This window comes from Nesoenas mayeri, assembly GCF_963082525.1.
Source record: "Nesoenas mayeri genome assembly, chromosome: 9".
In the NCBI taxonomy this organism is placed as follows: domain Eukaryota; kingdom Metazoa; phylum Chordata; class Aves; order Columbiformes; family Columbidae; genus Nesoenas; species Nesoenas mayeri.
The window spans coordinates 18987801-19005586 of NC_137557.1; the positions used below are offsets into that span (position 1 = coordinate 18987801).

General features: G+C 37.8%; 1 protein-coding gene across 1 annotated transcript in view; it reads left to right on the plus strand.

The window, feature by feature from the left end:
- The window catches only part of UGGT1 (UDP-glucose glycoprotein glucosyltransferase 1), a 40363-nt gene that overhangs the window by 4482 nt on the left and 18095 nt on the right, over window positions 1-17786 (plus strand). Inside the window, exons 5-20 of the mRNA XM_080349983.1 lie at window positions 270-404; window positions 1251-1359; window positions 2527-2701; window positions 4023-4119; window positions 5294-5372; window positions 5556-5656; window positions 6503-6602; window positions 7739-7799; window positions 10797-10888; window positions 11552-11702; window positions 11968-12087; window positions 13110-13195; window positions 13637-13772; window positions 14695-14826; window positions 16544-16708; window positions 16912-17032. Of these exons, the coding sequence (XP_080206109.1) occupies window positions 270-404; window positions 1251-1359; window positions 2527-2701; window positions 4023-4119; window positions 5294-5372; window positions 5556-5656; window positions 6503-6602; window positions 7739-7799; window positions 10797-10888; window positions 11552-11702; window positions 11968-12087; window positions 13110-13195; window positions 13637-13772; window positions 14695-14826; window positions 16544-16708; window positions 16912-17032 (1860 nt within the window). The remainder of the gene's footprint in view (window positions 1-269; window positions 405-1250; window positions 1360-2526; window positions 2702-4022; window positions 4120-5293; window positions 5373-5555; window positions 5657-6502; window positions 6603-7738; window positions 7800-10796; window positions 10889-11551; window positions 11703-11967; window positions 12088-13109; window positions 13196-13636; window positions 13773-14694; window positions 14827-16543; window positions 16709-16911; window positions 17033-17786) is intronic.

Sequence of the window (17786 nt, forward strand, 5' to 3'; positions counted from 1 at the left end):
GTTTCTGTTTCTCAACTGAAATTAAATGGGAGCGATTTTAAGTGTTTCCCTCCTCCCCAAGCCTCAGGAATGTAGTGGTGTGCTCTCATGGATCTCTGGTCAAGTTCACTTTCATCCATCTGTCATGAAAATTGAGGAGGAATGGTCATGTGTATATTTACAATGAATGTCAAGGGCTTCTGTTAGTATAAATCACGGTTCAGTTGAAAAGCCTCTCTTGAGTGAGAATGTGGTATTGAGAGATAACTGCTTGTACTTTGACTTTGCAGGTAGCGATTATTCTTCTTACCATGAAATGCTGAAAATCGCCTGTCAGACTCTGTCACCTTTGCAGCAGAATTTGTTGAAATTTTCCTTGTCTTTACGCTCTTACTCGGCAACAGTTCAAGCTTTTCAACAGGTTAGTACAGCACACGAGAACTCCTCAAAGGATTTGTAGAGCTTTACGTAAGGCCCAGGAAGGAACGAGCTGTGTAAGCGACATTTGAGAATATAAAAAGTCTTCAACTGATGAAGTGCTCTACACCTCTGCACTGAAGAGCGCATATATATATATATATCTGTTTGTGTGTGGGTATATATATATATTCTAATTTCACTGAGTGCCAACTTTGAGTCCATCTGTCTAGAGCAGACTAAAGAATTGGGATTTCAGAATGTTTGCCTGTCTTCAATGCCTGGTGCACTAATAAATGTATATAGATTTTTTATGAAGAAAATCCCTAGGGCTCTGTTGATACTTGTGATGCTGCTGCTGTTCTTGTTATTCAGCTGTATGTGCTGGAAGACAGTAATCCATGAACATCTAGCTCTAAAGATTAGAACCCATACATGGAAGGCCGTTGATTGTCTTGTATTATAATGGGTTTATCTAAGTAATACTAGGAGACATCTTCCTTTTTCATCTGGAATCATTTTATCCTTTGATGTTTAATAAATACGGAGGTTTCTGATGTGTAATACAAAAAACCCCAACCAAACGCTCCACCGTTGCAGCCTCGTTTTTTATACCTGGAACTAATATTACAGTGACTAGACTGGAAAACTGTTTATTGTAAGTTAAGACTTAAATCTCAATTTTGCAATATTTACCCTGCATTTAAATTATGTAATAAATAGGGAAGAAGTACTAGTTTAGAATTTAGGAAACTGCAGAAGAGCAATTGCTACAGAGCTATGCTGGTATCATTTTCACCTGTTCTAAGCGGTATATTCAACCTACTTTATTACAAATCTTTTAATACAGATAGCAGCAGATGAACCTCCACCAAAGGGCTGTACTCTGTTTTTTGCTGTGCATGGGGAGAAAACGTGTGAATTTGAGTCCCTTGGAAACCTTTTACAGACAGCTTCAGAAAGGTATGTGCTTAATTTCCTATAACTAGATTAGTTCTTAAAATTTAGCCCAGTTAGAATTACTGCTGTAAAGAGATTGTAATAAACCTGTAGTTTCTACATTCTTCAGTATTGATTTTTACTGTCCATTGCTCGCACACAGTGGCAGTCTCTTTTTTCTTATTAATCCAGGCTGGAATGATTGTTTTCTTATCTCTTGCTCTCTCATATCCTGCTAGGAGGAGGAATACTTTAAAAGCATATGGGAAAGGTTGGATACCATTTGTCGAAGGACAGTAGAAATTCTCAGGAATATTTAAAGCCTTTAGTTTGTAAGGAGAACAGAAGGAGCTGGGCTGCGTATTAAAATGATTGTTAATAGAAGAGAGAGAGTTTCACGAAAGGCTTGAAGCATGCATAGTATTTTTTCCCCATATAATTTTCTTGGTGTTAACAAGGAGAACTATTACCACACAATATATCTCAAATCCAGGTTTCTTTACAGGAACAGAACTTGATTGTAACTTTTAGTAACAAGATAAACTATAAAATATCTCTTTAGAAAAAAACAAAATAAAACATTAAATTTCAGTTTGTTGTCACATTAATCTTGGTAGTTCTGTTTTTTGTAAGCATAAAGGGTTTTCTTTTGTCAATGTGCAGACATATGGTACCTATAGCTCACATGCTATTCTTCTCAATGGAATATTTTAAATATTTCATCATATTTTAGAAAAAATTTAAGAATAGAAGTTGAAAAGAGTCTTCTCCTTCACTGTCTTGTTTGTGTGCTAAGCCAAGCACAGGGTCCCCTTGAATTTGAGTTCCTGGAACATTTGCTCTGTTAGCCTTGCATTTTTTTATACAGATTTTATGAATCACCACTTGGGGGGAAAAAAAAGAAGTTAACTGAAAAATTAAGGGAAGTGGTTAATTTTTAAAATAAGGATTACATTAGATTCAAAATAGCACCTAGCTACTTGTTTCATTTTCATATGCCTGTTTCTAAGAGAGCTCTATCAACGCGCATCAAGTGCTGCCGACCTTGGTAGTATGTGGGAATAGCCTGACATATGTATTCAGGGAAGACAGGAAGAGTGATTAAACATGAAAAAAATCCATTTTGTGTCTTGCATTGAGTGAGGAAATGCTGTGAGTCGCAGTGTGATAATCTTCCATGTTTACTTGTAGGCCAAAGCCGTTTTTGTTCAAAGGTGACCACAAGTACCCTGTGTCAAACCCCGAAAGCCCTGTTGTCATACTGTACGCCGAGATCGGCTCAGAGGAGTTCTACAGGCACCACAGGAGCCTCGTTTTAAAGGCTGAGGCAGGAGAAATCACTTACGTTCTCAGACACTTTATTTCTGTAAGTGTAATTGTGCGTTGTAACAGAACTGTTTGACATGGAAAGCAGAACTGGCCTGGGTTTTCAAAAAGAAAACTGGCCTAAGTTTGTTCCCTTTAAATTGATATTTGCATAATATGTTGGCGCTTGATATTTATTTGGAGCACTCAAAGTTTATTTTGTTGCATGTAGCTGAGGAATACAGAGTATTTTAAATCTCCTGATTGTTTAAATAAGAGGATCGTTTGATTTTACAAATGCAGAGTTAAACTCCAGATTAATTACAGACTTTAATCTAAAAAAATAGTTTCTCTGCCTGTATTAGATTATAGGAAATAGATCTCTCCAGAGTCAGGCCACTTAGTTACATGCTCTGAAAAGCAAGGATTAACCTTAAGGTACCACTTTCAAATGAAAGGCCTTGTTTCTGTAGCCATTTTATTACAGAACCACTTACCAGTCCTATTACAGTATGTCCTGGTTTCCATCTCCCTCCCCTAAATTGCCCATAACCACTGGATTAGTGTTTAAAGCTACATTTCAAAAGCTCTGAGAAATTTGAGTTGTTTGACATTTTTTGCTGAATATCGCTCAAGGTGGCTAAAACCTGCAGTGTAGCAGCTAAGAGCCAGGCTGGAATGCAAAATAAAAAAGCATCTGCTGGTTCACTTCTGGCGACACTAGCACTCTTAATAAAATAAAGGCATACATTGCACACACTACTTTCCTTTTAAAAAGTAATTTCTTTATCAGTGCTGGTAGGACTATGTGCATTCAGAGTTCAGTGTATTACACAATAGATCTTGATACAGTTGCATGACTCCTGCATACTTCAAAATACTTTGAACAAGTGATCATGTTTGTTCCCCATTAAAGTCAGAACTAGTTATGCATCTATCTTGAGTCATTGATTTATATATTTTTTGTAATTCTCTGTTGTAACTCTTCAGGGAATGTTTCATTTTTGAGCTTCATAGTTGAAGTTCCTTTCCCTCCTCTATCTGATTTGATGACACGAGTCTATCCTGCTCTACTTGCCTTACACACTGATTCCTGAAAACACTGTTTTGTCTTCCTCCGTACTTTGTGGTTTTCAGTGGGTTTTTTGGTTCACAGAGATATCTTTGTTCTCTGAACTTCAAAATGTTTTGTTGAAATACAATAGGAAGTATAATCATGACAGTCCATTACTGCAGAATCACTCACTCTGTTTCTCACTTACGCATTTCTAGTTATGTCTGAGATGTGTACCAGCTTGAGATTTCTTGACTTTGGGAAATGGCAGCTTTTAATTTGTACAGCAAAACAAAGAGTGGCAATGTTGTACTGTTTTTCCTTGCAGAATCCCAGTAAAGAAAAAGTCTACCTCTCTGGCTATGGTGTGGAACTGGCTATTAAAAGTACAGAATATAAGGCCAAGGATGATACACAGGTGAAAGGTGAATTATTTTAAGTATTTTAAGATTAACATTTTGGTTTTGCAAAGAAAATTTTATATTTGAAATGAATGACTGTCTGAATTGCAGATATTGTTTTTTCTCAGCTCTGAAATCACTTCTCTTCCTCTCTCTTTTGGGATTGTGTTCTTCATGAAACATCTTTGCCGTGGCACTTGTCTTGTCTATTTGTGAAATGCAGGGCACAATGGAGTCGTGACTCTGGACTAGATCTTAGTAATGGCACTAGTAATGCAACTAATTTATTACCAGACAACCAGCTTCTCTTCAGATGTAGAGCAATTCCTCTACCTTAATGTGCCTGAACTTAACCATCCTCAGAGCAGAACGAGCAGAATGTTTTTCCTGTTCTTGTTTTTTGGGAAAGCAGTTTGAATTCTGCATGGTTTTTTGCTTTTGCTGCTTTCTTTAGAGTGTTGATCTCTGTTTTGCAAACTTTTCAATTTTCTGCTTTTATCTTTTTTGAGATAGCAGTTGTGGAGAACAGAACTTGGATTTTGAATGGTTTCTTCAGGATTTTGCAGTTTTATCCGTTTCTAGATAGAAATCTAAACTCTGACTCAAGAGTATATTTTGCCACCATCTAGAGTATAGACACATAAAACCCTTAGTCTTTTTTTTGTAAAAGTATTTGAGAAAGACTAACATGCTCCAGGAGGTGATCCACCTTAAGATTTACATGATTGAGAATTTCCATGAATTTGTGATCAAAAAGTCATGCAGAAGCCCTGGTATTGTTTGTAGAATGGGACATTTTGATGTTTAAGCCCAAGATCGGACTTCACTCCAATACTGTTTTCTATCATGTATTTTGGGGCTGAGGTCAGGGTTGCATTTACCACTTACTCTGCAAAGGCGCTGTGTCCTGAAAGCCCCTGGGTCCCAGTGAATCCCTCTGCAGTGCCCAGGTCTCTGAGATTTCCACTCATCTTCAGCTTTTCCTTCTCAGTAATCCAACTTGGTTTTATTTCAGCTGTTACTATGTTCATTTGTAAAGGTAACATCTCTTGGATTCAGGTTTAAAAGTAAACCTGAAGCTTGCCCTTTCTTTCTTATTTTTGATTGTTGCAGTGTAGTTTTGTTAGACTAATCAGAATGAGTGTGATGACTGTTTCTGAATGGCTTGGTAATAGTGTTCTCCTCTGTGTGGTTATAGGCACAGACGTGAACGCTACAGTAATAGAGGAAAGTGACCCTATTGATGAAGTGCAGGGATTTCTGTTTGGAAAACTAAGGTAACCCTCAGTTTTAAGTTGTTGGTCTTTGTCATATGAGGAGATGCTGATCTTTTGCTTTGTTATTGTTTTTTAAATGTCTGAGTTACCCATATGTGTTAACAGCATATTTCACGTGTTAGTTTCTTTGAAGACTTGCTTATAGGAAACCACTGAAGTTGTTTTACTCTCATACCCTTTTAGGCAGTTGTATCCTGACTTGACAGAAGAGCTGAAAGAGCTTAGAAAACACCTGGTGGAAAGTACCAATGAAATGGCACCTTTGAAAGTCTGGCAGTTACAAGGTAATCTGTGTGAAGACTTTCAGTATTGTGCTCTAAGAACCTGTGTAAACGTATCTTCTTGTGTTCTATGCAAATGAGGTTGGCAGTGGCCCTGTACAGTTGAGAGAGTTTGACTGTAAATTCCTGCATTGGAAAGTACTGGATTTTCTAAAGGGCCTTTGTTGAGTCCTGTTGAAATAGCTTTTAGAAATATTGTTTCAAAGGACTTCTGAAATGAGGATTGTTTTCTATATTGTGAAGTACAGTAAGACACCCACTGTTATACTAACTACTTGTATGATCTACTAAATGCAAAAAAGCGAAGGAAATGTGAAGTTTCTTTCCATGGTCAGATTCATGGTGTGAAAAGCTGAGAATTCTCAAGACCAAAGGAAAACTATTTCAAAAGCAGCTGCATGCAACTCTGACCTGTTTCCCTGGGAATCCTCTCTAGAGACTCATGGAAAGGCTCTTCCTCCTCTAATTTGAGATGCTGAACATCCACTGTAGCCACAGAGAACCCACCTGTATCCAACAGATGGCTGTTTATATTTCTGGGTTGTGAAACAAGTGCCCAGATCCCTTCGGAAGGGCAGATCCTCCCACCTCAGATGAAAAAAAGGTGATGGTCTGGAGTCATTGAAGCAACCTGTAGACAGGATACATTGGTTCATTTTGAAAGGGTTACTTACTTCAAGGCAACAAACAGAAGCTGAATACAGGGAAGATTTTTAAAAGTATCTAAAGGCACAGATAGAAAATGAATTTTCATAGGTAACAAATAAGCAAAAAAATTGAAAGCTAAAACTAAGCTGACTCTGCATTGGCTTGTTTTCGAGTTCTCAACTTCTGTTTTTCCACTTCTAGATTTAAGTTTTCAAACTGCTGCTCGCGTTTTGACTGCTCCCCCAGTGGATGCTTTGATGGTCATGAAAGATCTCAGTCAGAACTTTCCTACAAAAGCCAGGTAACATTAATTAGGAGTTCTAGGAAGTTTTCTTACTATCTTTTTTCTGAGCAGAACCTGAGACAGGCAGCATTGGTTGGGTTAATGTCAGAGTTTCCATTTAGCTGCAAGCAAACACTGGAGAACGTTTATGCTGAGAAGTTCTCTGCCTAATGTTACAAAGAGGATCTCAGTGTTTCTCTTGGGTGGCAATCATTGTGGACTGGTGGGAAATCTGACAGAATTACCTGTGCTATTTTGTTTTGAAATGCTTCTGAACCTTTTGCATCAAGTTCTGAAGATTTATTGGGTAGGTTTTCTGTTTGGTGGCTTTAAGCTTTATCTATTAACTGGATCCCACTCTTCTTCTGGCTCCCACTCTTCTTCCCGCTCTGGCAAACAGCCCAATGAACCTCACATCAGAAACTGATGTGACATTCCGCAGTTTTTTGCACTTTGTCAGTGACTGTCTTGAGAATATTCAAATTAATTTCAAGAAATTCAGTCATAATCTGGCCTGCCCAACCACCATAGAAATATATTTCTTTTGATAAATTCCGTGACCTGGGTTGTGAAGATGGTATTACAGGAGCTCCTCTTTTTTGTGTAGGTGTAGCTATAGTTGTGAGTAAAAAGAACCTGAATTCTGTTTTTACTTCCCACTAACTGATGTTAAGATTGTGCTATTTATAGCTTCCTAAGGCTTGCATTGCACTGTCATCGTGTTTTTAGTCAGATTTGTGAGCTGTACAGCTGTACGTTCACAGATCCAATGTAAGGAAAGGAATGGGAAACCACAGTGAGGAGTTAAATCCCTCTATTTTCTGCTGCCAGCGTCCGCCTCTACCTTTCTGTCAGCTGCCCACTTTTATTATGGTTAATGTGAAATTAGACACTGAGAGTGCACATGTGGGTAACATTTTTATGTTCTGGTGAATTATTTGGTATAATAAAAAATAGTACATCCTCCTGTTTAATGATACAACAAAGTGCAAGTGCTTCTTATTGCAGCTCTTTATACTAGGAGACTAAATATATTTATATGTAAGGTGCAAAACATCGGATAAGTAGATACCTAATCTACCCATTGGATAAACAGAATCTACCCATAGGATAAACACAATAAGATTCACAGCATGATGTTTTTCTTTTTGTAGAGCCATAACAAAAACAGTTGTTTCTTCGGAACTCAGAGCAGAAGTTGAAGAGAACCAAAAGGTAATGCTTCTAGAAAGTAACGTAGTGCTTTTGCACTAATGTTTTCAATATAAATTCAAGCTTTGAAAATAATTCTTGTATGAAAAAGTTTACATCTTGCTCAAATAATGATCTGGTATATTCACATACAACTTTGTTGTAGCATGCATCTGGCAAGTAAAGAAGTGGTGGATTTTCAAATATGGATTAGGAGCATAATTTAGCTTGTTTGCTCAAATATGAAAGTAATGGTCAAAAATTCTTGGAGTGAGATCAGTGTGTCAGGGAATGATGATATGGGATTTTGTTGACAGTACTCAAGTGTTCTGATAGTTACTCGGTGAGCACTTGTATATGAAAGTGACCCTGTGTTCAGTATCTGAACTCAGAGTCCATTACTTCTATTTATAACATTAAATACAATGGAAGTACTGTGTTGGTAACTCTGGGGGAAAATGTTTATTTACAAAAAACATACAACGTAGGTCTTCTTAGGATTTCCATGCAGACTGTCTTAATCTGATCTATAGGACAGGACCGTGTCAAAAATGCAGTGGTAGAAATGTTGATGTCTATGTTACATCAGTCCTTCCTTCGTTTGTAGCCATGGCTTGGCAGCTAAAGGTGTCTGGAGATGGTCAGTGTGGCGGCTGTAGGACTGTGCCTGCAGGGTGGCCTCTCAGCTCTGCCCTAGTTCTTAGTTCAGTGGGACAGCACACGTGTAAAGTCTCAGTGTCCTAGCACTACTTGGCCTGGGTTACAGCTAAAAATAAGCTGATTTCAGCTTTAGGTCTACATTGTATTCTGAACTTCTTGAAAGCAATCAGATATTAAAAGTGTGAGTGCCTTTAGTGGAGGTTATTAGACTTAAAATGTATTATTTTTAGATGGTTTTAAAATGTCTGAACTGGATGGAACATAGGTTGTTAGAAAGCTGTTGCCTGAAAGGCAAATATGTTAAGCATATTCTTACAGTATTAAGGATATAGAAGAAATTTAGTTCTCATGAGCCAATATGAGATGGTGCTTAGATAATTTTAATTCATCAGTCTTTACAAGGAAGTCAAAGAATAAACCTGAAACCTTCTGCCGTGGCATAGAACAATTAATATTATGAGGAGAAAAAGGTTCCAGTGCTGGTGTGTTGAGAGTGAAACTAGTGAAGGGATAAAATGTAACAGCTATCCAAGTAAGTCTATCTGTGCTTTGAAACAGAAACGTGAAAAACCCCAACAGGTTGTGAGGGACTTCTGGAGATCATTGACTTTACTCTGGTGTTTGCAGAAGAGTGTTTCAACAGCTTGGTTGTGTACTTGGCACTAGCAAAGCACTGAAAAACATCTGGCCACCTGGGAATTTCGTACAGGCTTTTGTACAGAATTTGGTAGCATTAAAATACACCTGGTAGTACAATCTGGATATAGTGCAAAATAAAAGTTTAGGATGGTAATAAAAACAAAGCCAAACAACAGCTTTTCTTATATCTATGCTGATCTATGCAGATCTATGGTGATCTCTTTATACATTTCAGTCTCACTTAGTAGGAAAAATAAGGAGAAAGTTAACTACATACTTATGTTAAACATACTTATGTTTGCCTAGTCTAGTAGTAAATGCAAAGTTACCTGCAATCTTCTTACAAGTCCCCTGAGATTTCTGTTCTGAAAGAGCAATCCCTTGTTGTTCAGTAGCAATAGGATCAGAAAAGAAGGGATGCGGTTTGACGCTGTCGTCCGATGTGGTTCTGGAAGGGCCAAAGTATAGAATGTGAGTGCAGGCTAAAGCGACCTGGTGGCTTTTCTGTGTTAGATCAGACTGGTTCAGAGGTAAAGCCATGATTTTGTGGATTTGTTGTTATCCAAAGTATGTCTAGGCTCTGAGATCCAGATCTGGCTGGATCTGACCCTGCCCTTTAAAGCTGTTCTTTGCATGACTCAGCTTGTGTGGATATTATTTGGTAGTGAAGTTCACTGCTACTAGTAAGTTATAGTTTACTATATATCCGCCAAAAGATACAATTTAACGCTGCATGTGCTCCACTCTTCTCTGGGAGCTTTATTTATTTAATAAAATATTGCAGCTCTTCCTGAGATGCTGCTTTCCTGTTCTTTGTACTTCACATGGTACTTTGCTGTTCCTCTGTCTGCTTTGCTCCCATTCTTCATGATATTAGTGTTTTTAAATGTTCACAGACTATCTTTTTCCTTCAGTGTTCATCATGCCTCTTACCTATTTTGTAATTTTGTACCTGGTACTGCAAGACAAGAGGTATTAGAAGAAGGTGATGTAGTTTTTAAACAGACCTTTTCACGCTAGAGTTGGGAAAGTTCCTTCAGGAGGAGTGTGTTTTATTCATCTCTCCTGATTCAAAATAGTTCTCTGTGATGGTGCCTCAGTTCAGGGGGAAGTATCCATTCAAAGGGTTATGGCTTAGAGGTACTCGGAAGGAATCCTAAAATGTTGATAAAACTTTTTCCACTGTGCTGCCTGATTTTGGGGAGATCAGACTGCAGTGGCAGCTCATCTACTTTCCATTGATGACATATCCACTAGGTCAGGACTTAACATGTACCTTAGACACAGTGGTTAGTTCCACTAGTGAATGCCATGCAATAACCAGCAGTTTAAATCTGTTCTGCCCAGAACTGTGTGTTAAAGAGCTGAGACAGGTAACTGGATGCTATTTGTCCATTTACTTTGTGGGCTGTCAGCTATTAAAAAAAAAAAAAAGAAATTACTTCTCTCAAGCATGTCTAATTATTTAATCTGAGTATAATTACAAATCTACTCAGGGACTTTCCACTACTGAATCAGAAGTCCCATTTATGTATCTATGCACTAAAGAGCTTCAGCTGTTTTCTCCTCTGGTAAGGATGTATGCACCAAGTCAGCAAAGATGGTAGTTGAGAAGTAATGTAATGCAATAAGGGAAATAAAATATACAATTTTGGCACATTAAACGTGAGTAGTTTTTTTCTGTGCACAGCATTCTTCTAATGGCTTTCTACTTCCTTTCAGTATTTCAAAGGAACATTAGGATTACAACCAGGAGATTCTGCCCTGTTCATCAATGGACTCCTCATTGATTTAGACACTCAGGACATATTTAGGTAGGAATGTTTTCTTTTTCTGAATAATTGTATCCCGTTGACAAGGTTGCATTCTGCTTGTGCATGGGTGGTGAAGTCACTTAGTGTTGAACCTTCTTCACAAAGTCTATATCTAGACTAAGTTTACTTGTTAAGCACTCGAAAAAGCAAATCCTGGTTCCTCCTCTTAGGCAAGTGCATTTCTAACAAAAAATACTGATGTGAAAACTGGAATACCCTAGAATATCAGAACAGGAAGTCACCTTTGTACTGCTCTTTTGATCTGTGCTGTAACTAGCAAGATTATGGTCTCCAAGACTGTCAGCCTACAGATTTTATTCTGAAGATAGTAAACTGATACTCAAAGGATAAATCACTGTAAATTTTTCATCTGAAACCACCCTGTATCTTGTCCAGATTTGTTTCAATAATGTGGGATTGAGATTACATATGTGTATCACACTTTAGTTCTTTTGATTTAATGTAGTTTTTCCTAGAAATATAATATAATTGAAAAGTTTTAAATTATCTCAAGTTTCTTAGGACAGGTAGAAATGGGTCATAAATTAGAAGAGCTGCACAGACATAGCAGACTTGTTTATACTTTTCATCTATTAATACTTAGGATAACAGCAAGTTATTTGCTCTGTCTTTGAAATTCAACAATTTTTCTCTTCCTTCCAGCTTGATTGATGTGCTACGCAATGAAGCCCGTGTTATGGAAGGCCTGCACAGCTTAGGAATTGAGGGTCTTTCCTTGCACAATGTCCTGAAGTTGAACATCCAGCCGTCAGATTCTGACTACGCTGTGGACATCAGAAGCCCTGCGATTTCAGTGCGTATGGTTTGATATCGGAAATACCTTATTTGCCATTGGGCGGTGCATTCTTAAGCTGTCAGGGGAACTTTTGTTCTTAGCTCACAATCACCTCTGGAACTGCAGTAGAGAGAAAAAGAAAAGTTATGTTATCTCTCCTTAAAAACTGTAGCTTTTTTTTTCGTACAGTTCTCAATATAGTGTCTGATTTACAAATATTTTATGCTCTCAGACTCGAGCAGGAGGACTGCCAATCACTTAAATGCCTTTATTTTTTTCTTAGTGGATCAACAATCTTGAAGTTGACAGTCGGTACAATTCCTGGCCTTCCAATGTGCAAGACCTGCTGCGTCCCACATTTCCAGGCGTGATCAGACAAATTAGGAAAAACTTCCATAATTTTGTAAGTAGTGTCTGACTAGAAATGAAATGTGCATTTTGTTTTTTGATCAGCAGGGACATCAGCTTTTGCAACTTACCTACATATATGCTGGATTCCCTGTCGTTTAATTATCTTGAGATAGGACACTTTTCTAAAAGGTTTTTTTCTCCTTGTACTAGTAAGTTATGGCTGAGATTCAGAGATCACTGAGCACAATTCTGTGGCATTGTTTAGACACCAAAAATTGTTCCATCAATGGACAAAGCTATCATCTGATGAGTGAGAATTTAGTGTATTTTGACTTGCACCAGGACTTCAAAAGATGGTCAACAGCCCTCAGCTTAATCCTGGGTGTCCTTTTAGTCTCTAGGTTGCTGTGTAAAGTTAGATCTAATCAGGAGTTTGTAAATTCTCTGCTTTAACTCATCATGTGGCAGGGTGGCCCTACAGATCTCTGATAAGTGGAAAATAGGGACTTGAATCACCTCAGGCTGTGGGGGCATTAATGTGTTGGGTTTTTTCTCTGGAGTTGGTACTTTTAACATTGAAATTATTAAATGAAATGGCAACACTTGGCATGATTAAAGGGCACTAAATTAATTCTGAATGGCCCCGTTCTGTCTGGGTTTGGGCTTGCTCTGAGAATGCCTCAGCAGGATCGGCTCTGCAGGGGGCTGAGCAGAGCAACACTGTGTTTCCCGGTTCTGACAAATGCCCGTTTCCCACGCACAGGTATCTGAGTGTGCGGATTTGTGTACAGGCAGGGGCAGAAGCCTGGGTGCTGGGGACACTGAGGTAAAGTACCTCAGGAGTCTGGTCTCTTGTGGGTAAAGCAGTGGTTTAGACAGCATGTTTTAGATAACAGACTGAAAGACTTTAAAATGAAGTATTATTTAGTGGGCCTCATCTCCCTGGCAGTGTATAAATATAATAGGACAGATGGTAATTCTGCACTGCAGTGTGAATGAAGGTATCTCTAATAAAAAATCCATATTTTGACTTATTCAGGGAATAGAAACTTTTCATTTGCAATTTATTTGCAGGTGCTGATAGTAGATCCTACTCATGAGACCACAGCAGAGTTACTGAATGTGGCAGAGATGTTCTTCAGTAACCACATCCCTCTGAGGTAATTGCTGTGTTTTAATGGGAATTTTTTTACGTCAGTTTTATTTTCGTAATTACTTTTGCAGTTGTAAAACTCTCATTGCTAGGACGCTGTAGAAATGTTAGATATCATGTATCGGTGGTTGGGAAGGGTATTTATTAAATACTGTTTGTTACTGAAAATTTTTTGAATGTAAGTTTTTCTACTAGTAAAACACAGTTTGGTTTCTTTAACAGTCCAAAAGAAACTTAAAAGCAAGTACTTTGGATGAAAGAGAGATGAAAAGCAAGATTCTGATGGACTCAGCATTAGAGATTATATGTCCCTAGTTTGATTCCTGGCTCCTCAGCTCAAAATCTTGTTAGTCTTTGTCTAAGGTGATGATCACAGGTGACAGTTCTATGAAGAACTGTTACTTATTGGTATAACAGGTTCATGATCTGGGGATTTGTTTGGCTGCAGGATAGGACTAGTCTTTGTGGTTAACGACTCGGAGGATGTTGATGGACTGCAGGATGCTGGTGTCGCCCTCCTCAGGGCATACAATTATGTGGCACAAGAAATGGACAATAATTATGCTTTCCAGACTGTCATGTCTGTAAGTACTAATTTTAAAAGGAAATTATGTTTTAATATTTTCCATGGATGGAAGATTATTTTAATGTGCTAATAGGTACATAATGGAAGAAATTTTTCTTTGACATGGTTAGTATTCAGAGTATCTCTAAATACTGGTACCACACAATACGTTTATTTGTGAAGTGTTTCTGACCCAACTTTAACAGTGCAACTAGGTTTAAATGTGACACTTCACAGTTCTGCAAGTTTTTCTATCCTGTCTTTTCACTTATTCTGCCAATGAGTTCTCAACTGATATATCCCTTTGCTATTATAATTTGTTTTGAGCAGTTCCTGTTGCATACTTTTGCTACATTGAATTTTATTATAGGTACTAGCAAATGCATATTCACTTGTGGTTTGACACTGTTCAACATGTCTATAAGGTGGGGCATACTGTAATATTAAACTGCTGGTGACTTGAAGACAATGACTTTTATTCTCATTTTTTGGATATATATTTGTAAGGCAAAGTAAAATCTTGTGCCTTCAAGACGGAAACAGTTACATACTTTACATGTGAGGCCTGCTGTATTGTTTATAAGCATGTCTTGAGTTCTGAAGGGAAGGGAAGCTCTTTAGATATGCTCTACTTGAGCATTTTTTCCCCTAAGCTCTTACTTTTCCCTCACAAATATCTTCTCTAATTAAAGATGCAAGTTATTATTTAAAGACATACATTATGTTTACCTCCCTTTAATCTCAGTGGAATGACTAAGCAAGGTAATTATAAGAGCTACAAGTGCTCAGGAGCAGCTAATAAATATGAAATTCATTTTGTAATCTGGCTTTTATTGCCTTATTGTAATTACTGGAATACAGGTGACAGATCAACTCACCTTTGGTAAGCAAAGGAGCTTTTTGGTTGCAGCTGTAAACTTGTATTTGCATCCCTCATTCAGATATATAACAAAGTGAAAACGGGAGATCAGCTGAAAGTGCAGCATGTGGTCAGTATTCTGGAGAAACAGTATCCTTATGTGGAAGTCAACAGCATTCTGGGAATTGATTCTGCCTACGATCAAAACAGAAAGGTAAGAATTCATTAAACAGAACTTTTTTCACTTTTTTGCTTCAATACCATTTTGAAAATATAGCTATATACAATTTCTTGATCCAGTTTTCTCAGTAACCAGGTAGCTATTTTGTTATCACATTGGGTGACTTCCAGTAATACTTTTATTGAAGTATTTATGTTCAGCACAAAGGTTTATATAATATATATAATATATACTGTAATATGTATCTTTAAAAAATCTTGATGTATAGTACCAGAACCAAGATAACTTCCTTGTGGCTCGTAAGTCATGCTGTCATGCTGGTATGGATACTGCAGTTGAGTTGAAAATTGCTTGAAAAAAATCAAGGTGATGGAGCATTTCATAAGAAAACCAAGGGGCTTAATGTCTGTGAGGCATTGATGTGGATTTTCTTTACTGGTATTTGAATACTGTGTGAGAGAAAGTAATGAGGATGAATTCAAAATGCCTTTCCTATAGCATGGCATTCATCAGTCTTTCTCAAGTGATTTCTTCTAAGTTATTTTTAGGGTTCATACTTCTCTTTATGGAGAAAACTGGGAGAGCAAATCACTATTGGATCACTTATATGTGAGATGAAGCAGATGTTATTTGGGGCTCTATAGGGGATATTTTTGTTCAATATTCTAAAAGAAAGAATGAAAATCCTGTCTGCAATAGCTCTGTAACACTGATGATGCTCCTGCATCTGTAAGTGAGAAACACAGTCAGGGTTATATACACAGGCTTGTGTGCACACATGGTTTCCATCTCCTGATGTAGGAGGGTGAAGGGAAAAGCATTTTGAGGAAATCAAAACCAGTAAGACTGACATTTTTCTGTGTCAGGAGAAGCTTTTTCAGTTTACATACTATACACAAAACCAAACCCAAACCAAACAAAAGCAACAGCCCCCTCTCCCAAGAAATTCCTCACATATGCAAAGTGCTGTTCCCCAGAAGAGGTGAGAGGCCATTCTGGGGGTCTGCACCTGCACTACCTGACCCCAGTCAGCACAACCAATTACACGCTGCAGGGGAAGGAAGCCTTTAGAAAGAGCCTATCTCCAAATAAAGGACACAAGTTAAACCAACACTGAGCACTCTTTCCTGTGATCTGAGCTTGGTGATGGTTGTGTCCTTAGAACGCCTTGAAAGCCCTCAGCAAGAACCTCTGAACAGTAGAACCTGATTCACTTCTGTCCATAACAGTGTCAATAATGATGGTGCGTTTTGCAGTGGTTACATGAAATGGGGAAATTTGTCTTGACATAATACCCCGCCCCGCCTCCCCCCCACCAAGTAAATGTTTTTTCACAAGTTTAGGAAACACAAAAACTAAAAAGAAAAAACCTCTCCTCTGTCTTACAACTATCACTGCTTTGCACTTGCTTCCATATGCAAAGTCAGATTTCCTGTTGTATATTTGCTATTACCAAAAAGTGCTCACTGGAATTAACTTATTTACAGTACAAACTTAATGGGATATTTTGCACTTCTGTATTCTGAAGTAGCTGTTTTTGCTTTGAAGCTGTGAGAGACAAGGACGTCTCATGCATGTAAGATACAGAAAGTGTCTTATGCACTGCGTAGAATTAACGTTCTCTGCATCATATAAATCTGGAAGGACGTCTTAGTGTGCTTAGAATAGACCTGTGTGGATATTGCATGGAAACTATGAACCCTTGTGGTGATGGGCTGACGTGGTAACGTTACTTCTTTCCTGTGTTTAGGCAGCAAGAGGTTACTATGAGCAAACGGGCGTAGGTCCGCTGCCTGTCGTGCTGTTCAATGGGATGCCTTTTCAAAAAGACCAGCTGGATCCCGATGACCTAGAAACCGTGACAATGCACAAAATCCTGGAGACCACAAGCATCTTCCAGCGAGCTGTGTACCTGGTAGGTGCTGAGTTTTCAAGAGAAACAAGATTTGGAAAAACTGACTGAAAAGTCCCTGAATATGTAATACACAAGACAACTTGCATTGTTGCTTGTCTTGGTTTGGTTGTTTTGTTGTTGTGATTTGTTTGTTTGTTTTTGAGATCTCTAAGGCAAATATACATGTGAAATAACAAATATTGCTTCTTTCTTCTTTCCTTCAGGGTGAATTATCTAATGACCAAGACGTGGTTGAGTATATCATGAACCAGCCTAATGTTGTTCCAAGAATTAACTCAAGAATCTTAATGTCTGACAGAGAGTACCTAGATCTGACAGGAATGAGTAAGGGATGCTTTTAATTCATTACATCTCAAGTATCTGCATCAAAGACTTTTGCTGGCAAAATATTAACAGCACCCCAAGTGATGTTCCAGTCTTGGTGCTTGGGGAGGTGTTATGTACAATAGCAACATTCATGTCTTCAAGTTTTTCAAAACAGAAATTTGTTTTAATTTTATAGAAACTTTTAGGATAATGTGACCCACAAATTGAGAAATTAGCAATGCTAGCAAAAGCCAAGAACAGCCATATAATGTATAAAGCAACGGTTTGTTTCTTATTTCTAACCTTATTTTGAGCAGAGATTGACAGTCATCTCTGGAATTACTTAAGATTTAGCAGAACTTTTAATGGTGAAATGTATTAACACCCAATGCAGTGATTCTGCAGGATCATGACAGTATGGCAAAAACATTCATGCAACTACCTTTTTTGAGTTGTGTGAAAAACAGTAACACAGTGGATTTTCAGATGCATATTGCATATACAAATTAACTCCAACTAAGTAAGACTCGAACCATTCTTTCAATTTTTTCACATATCAAATATGCAATGTAGTTATTAATGTAACTTATGAGACAAAAATGTAGCTTATGAGAAAACAAAAATATAATCCTCAGCTTATATATTAACCATGGAAATGAGACATACCAATCAGTATCAGGAGGAACAAAATGAGGTGTTTTTAATGTTCTGGTAATAGTACTGATTTTTCTTTAATTTTACATGGAATAGCTTTGGCATCTAATACATTTTC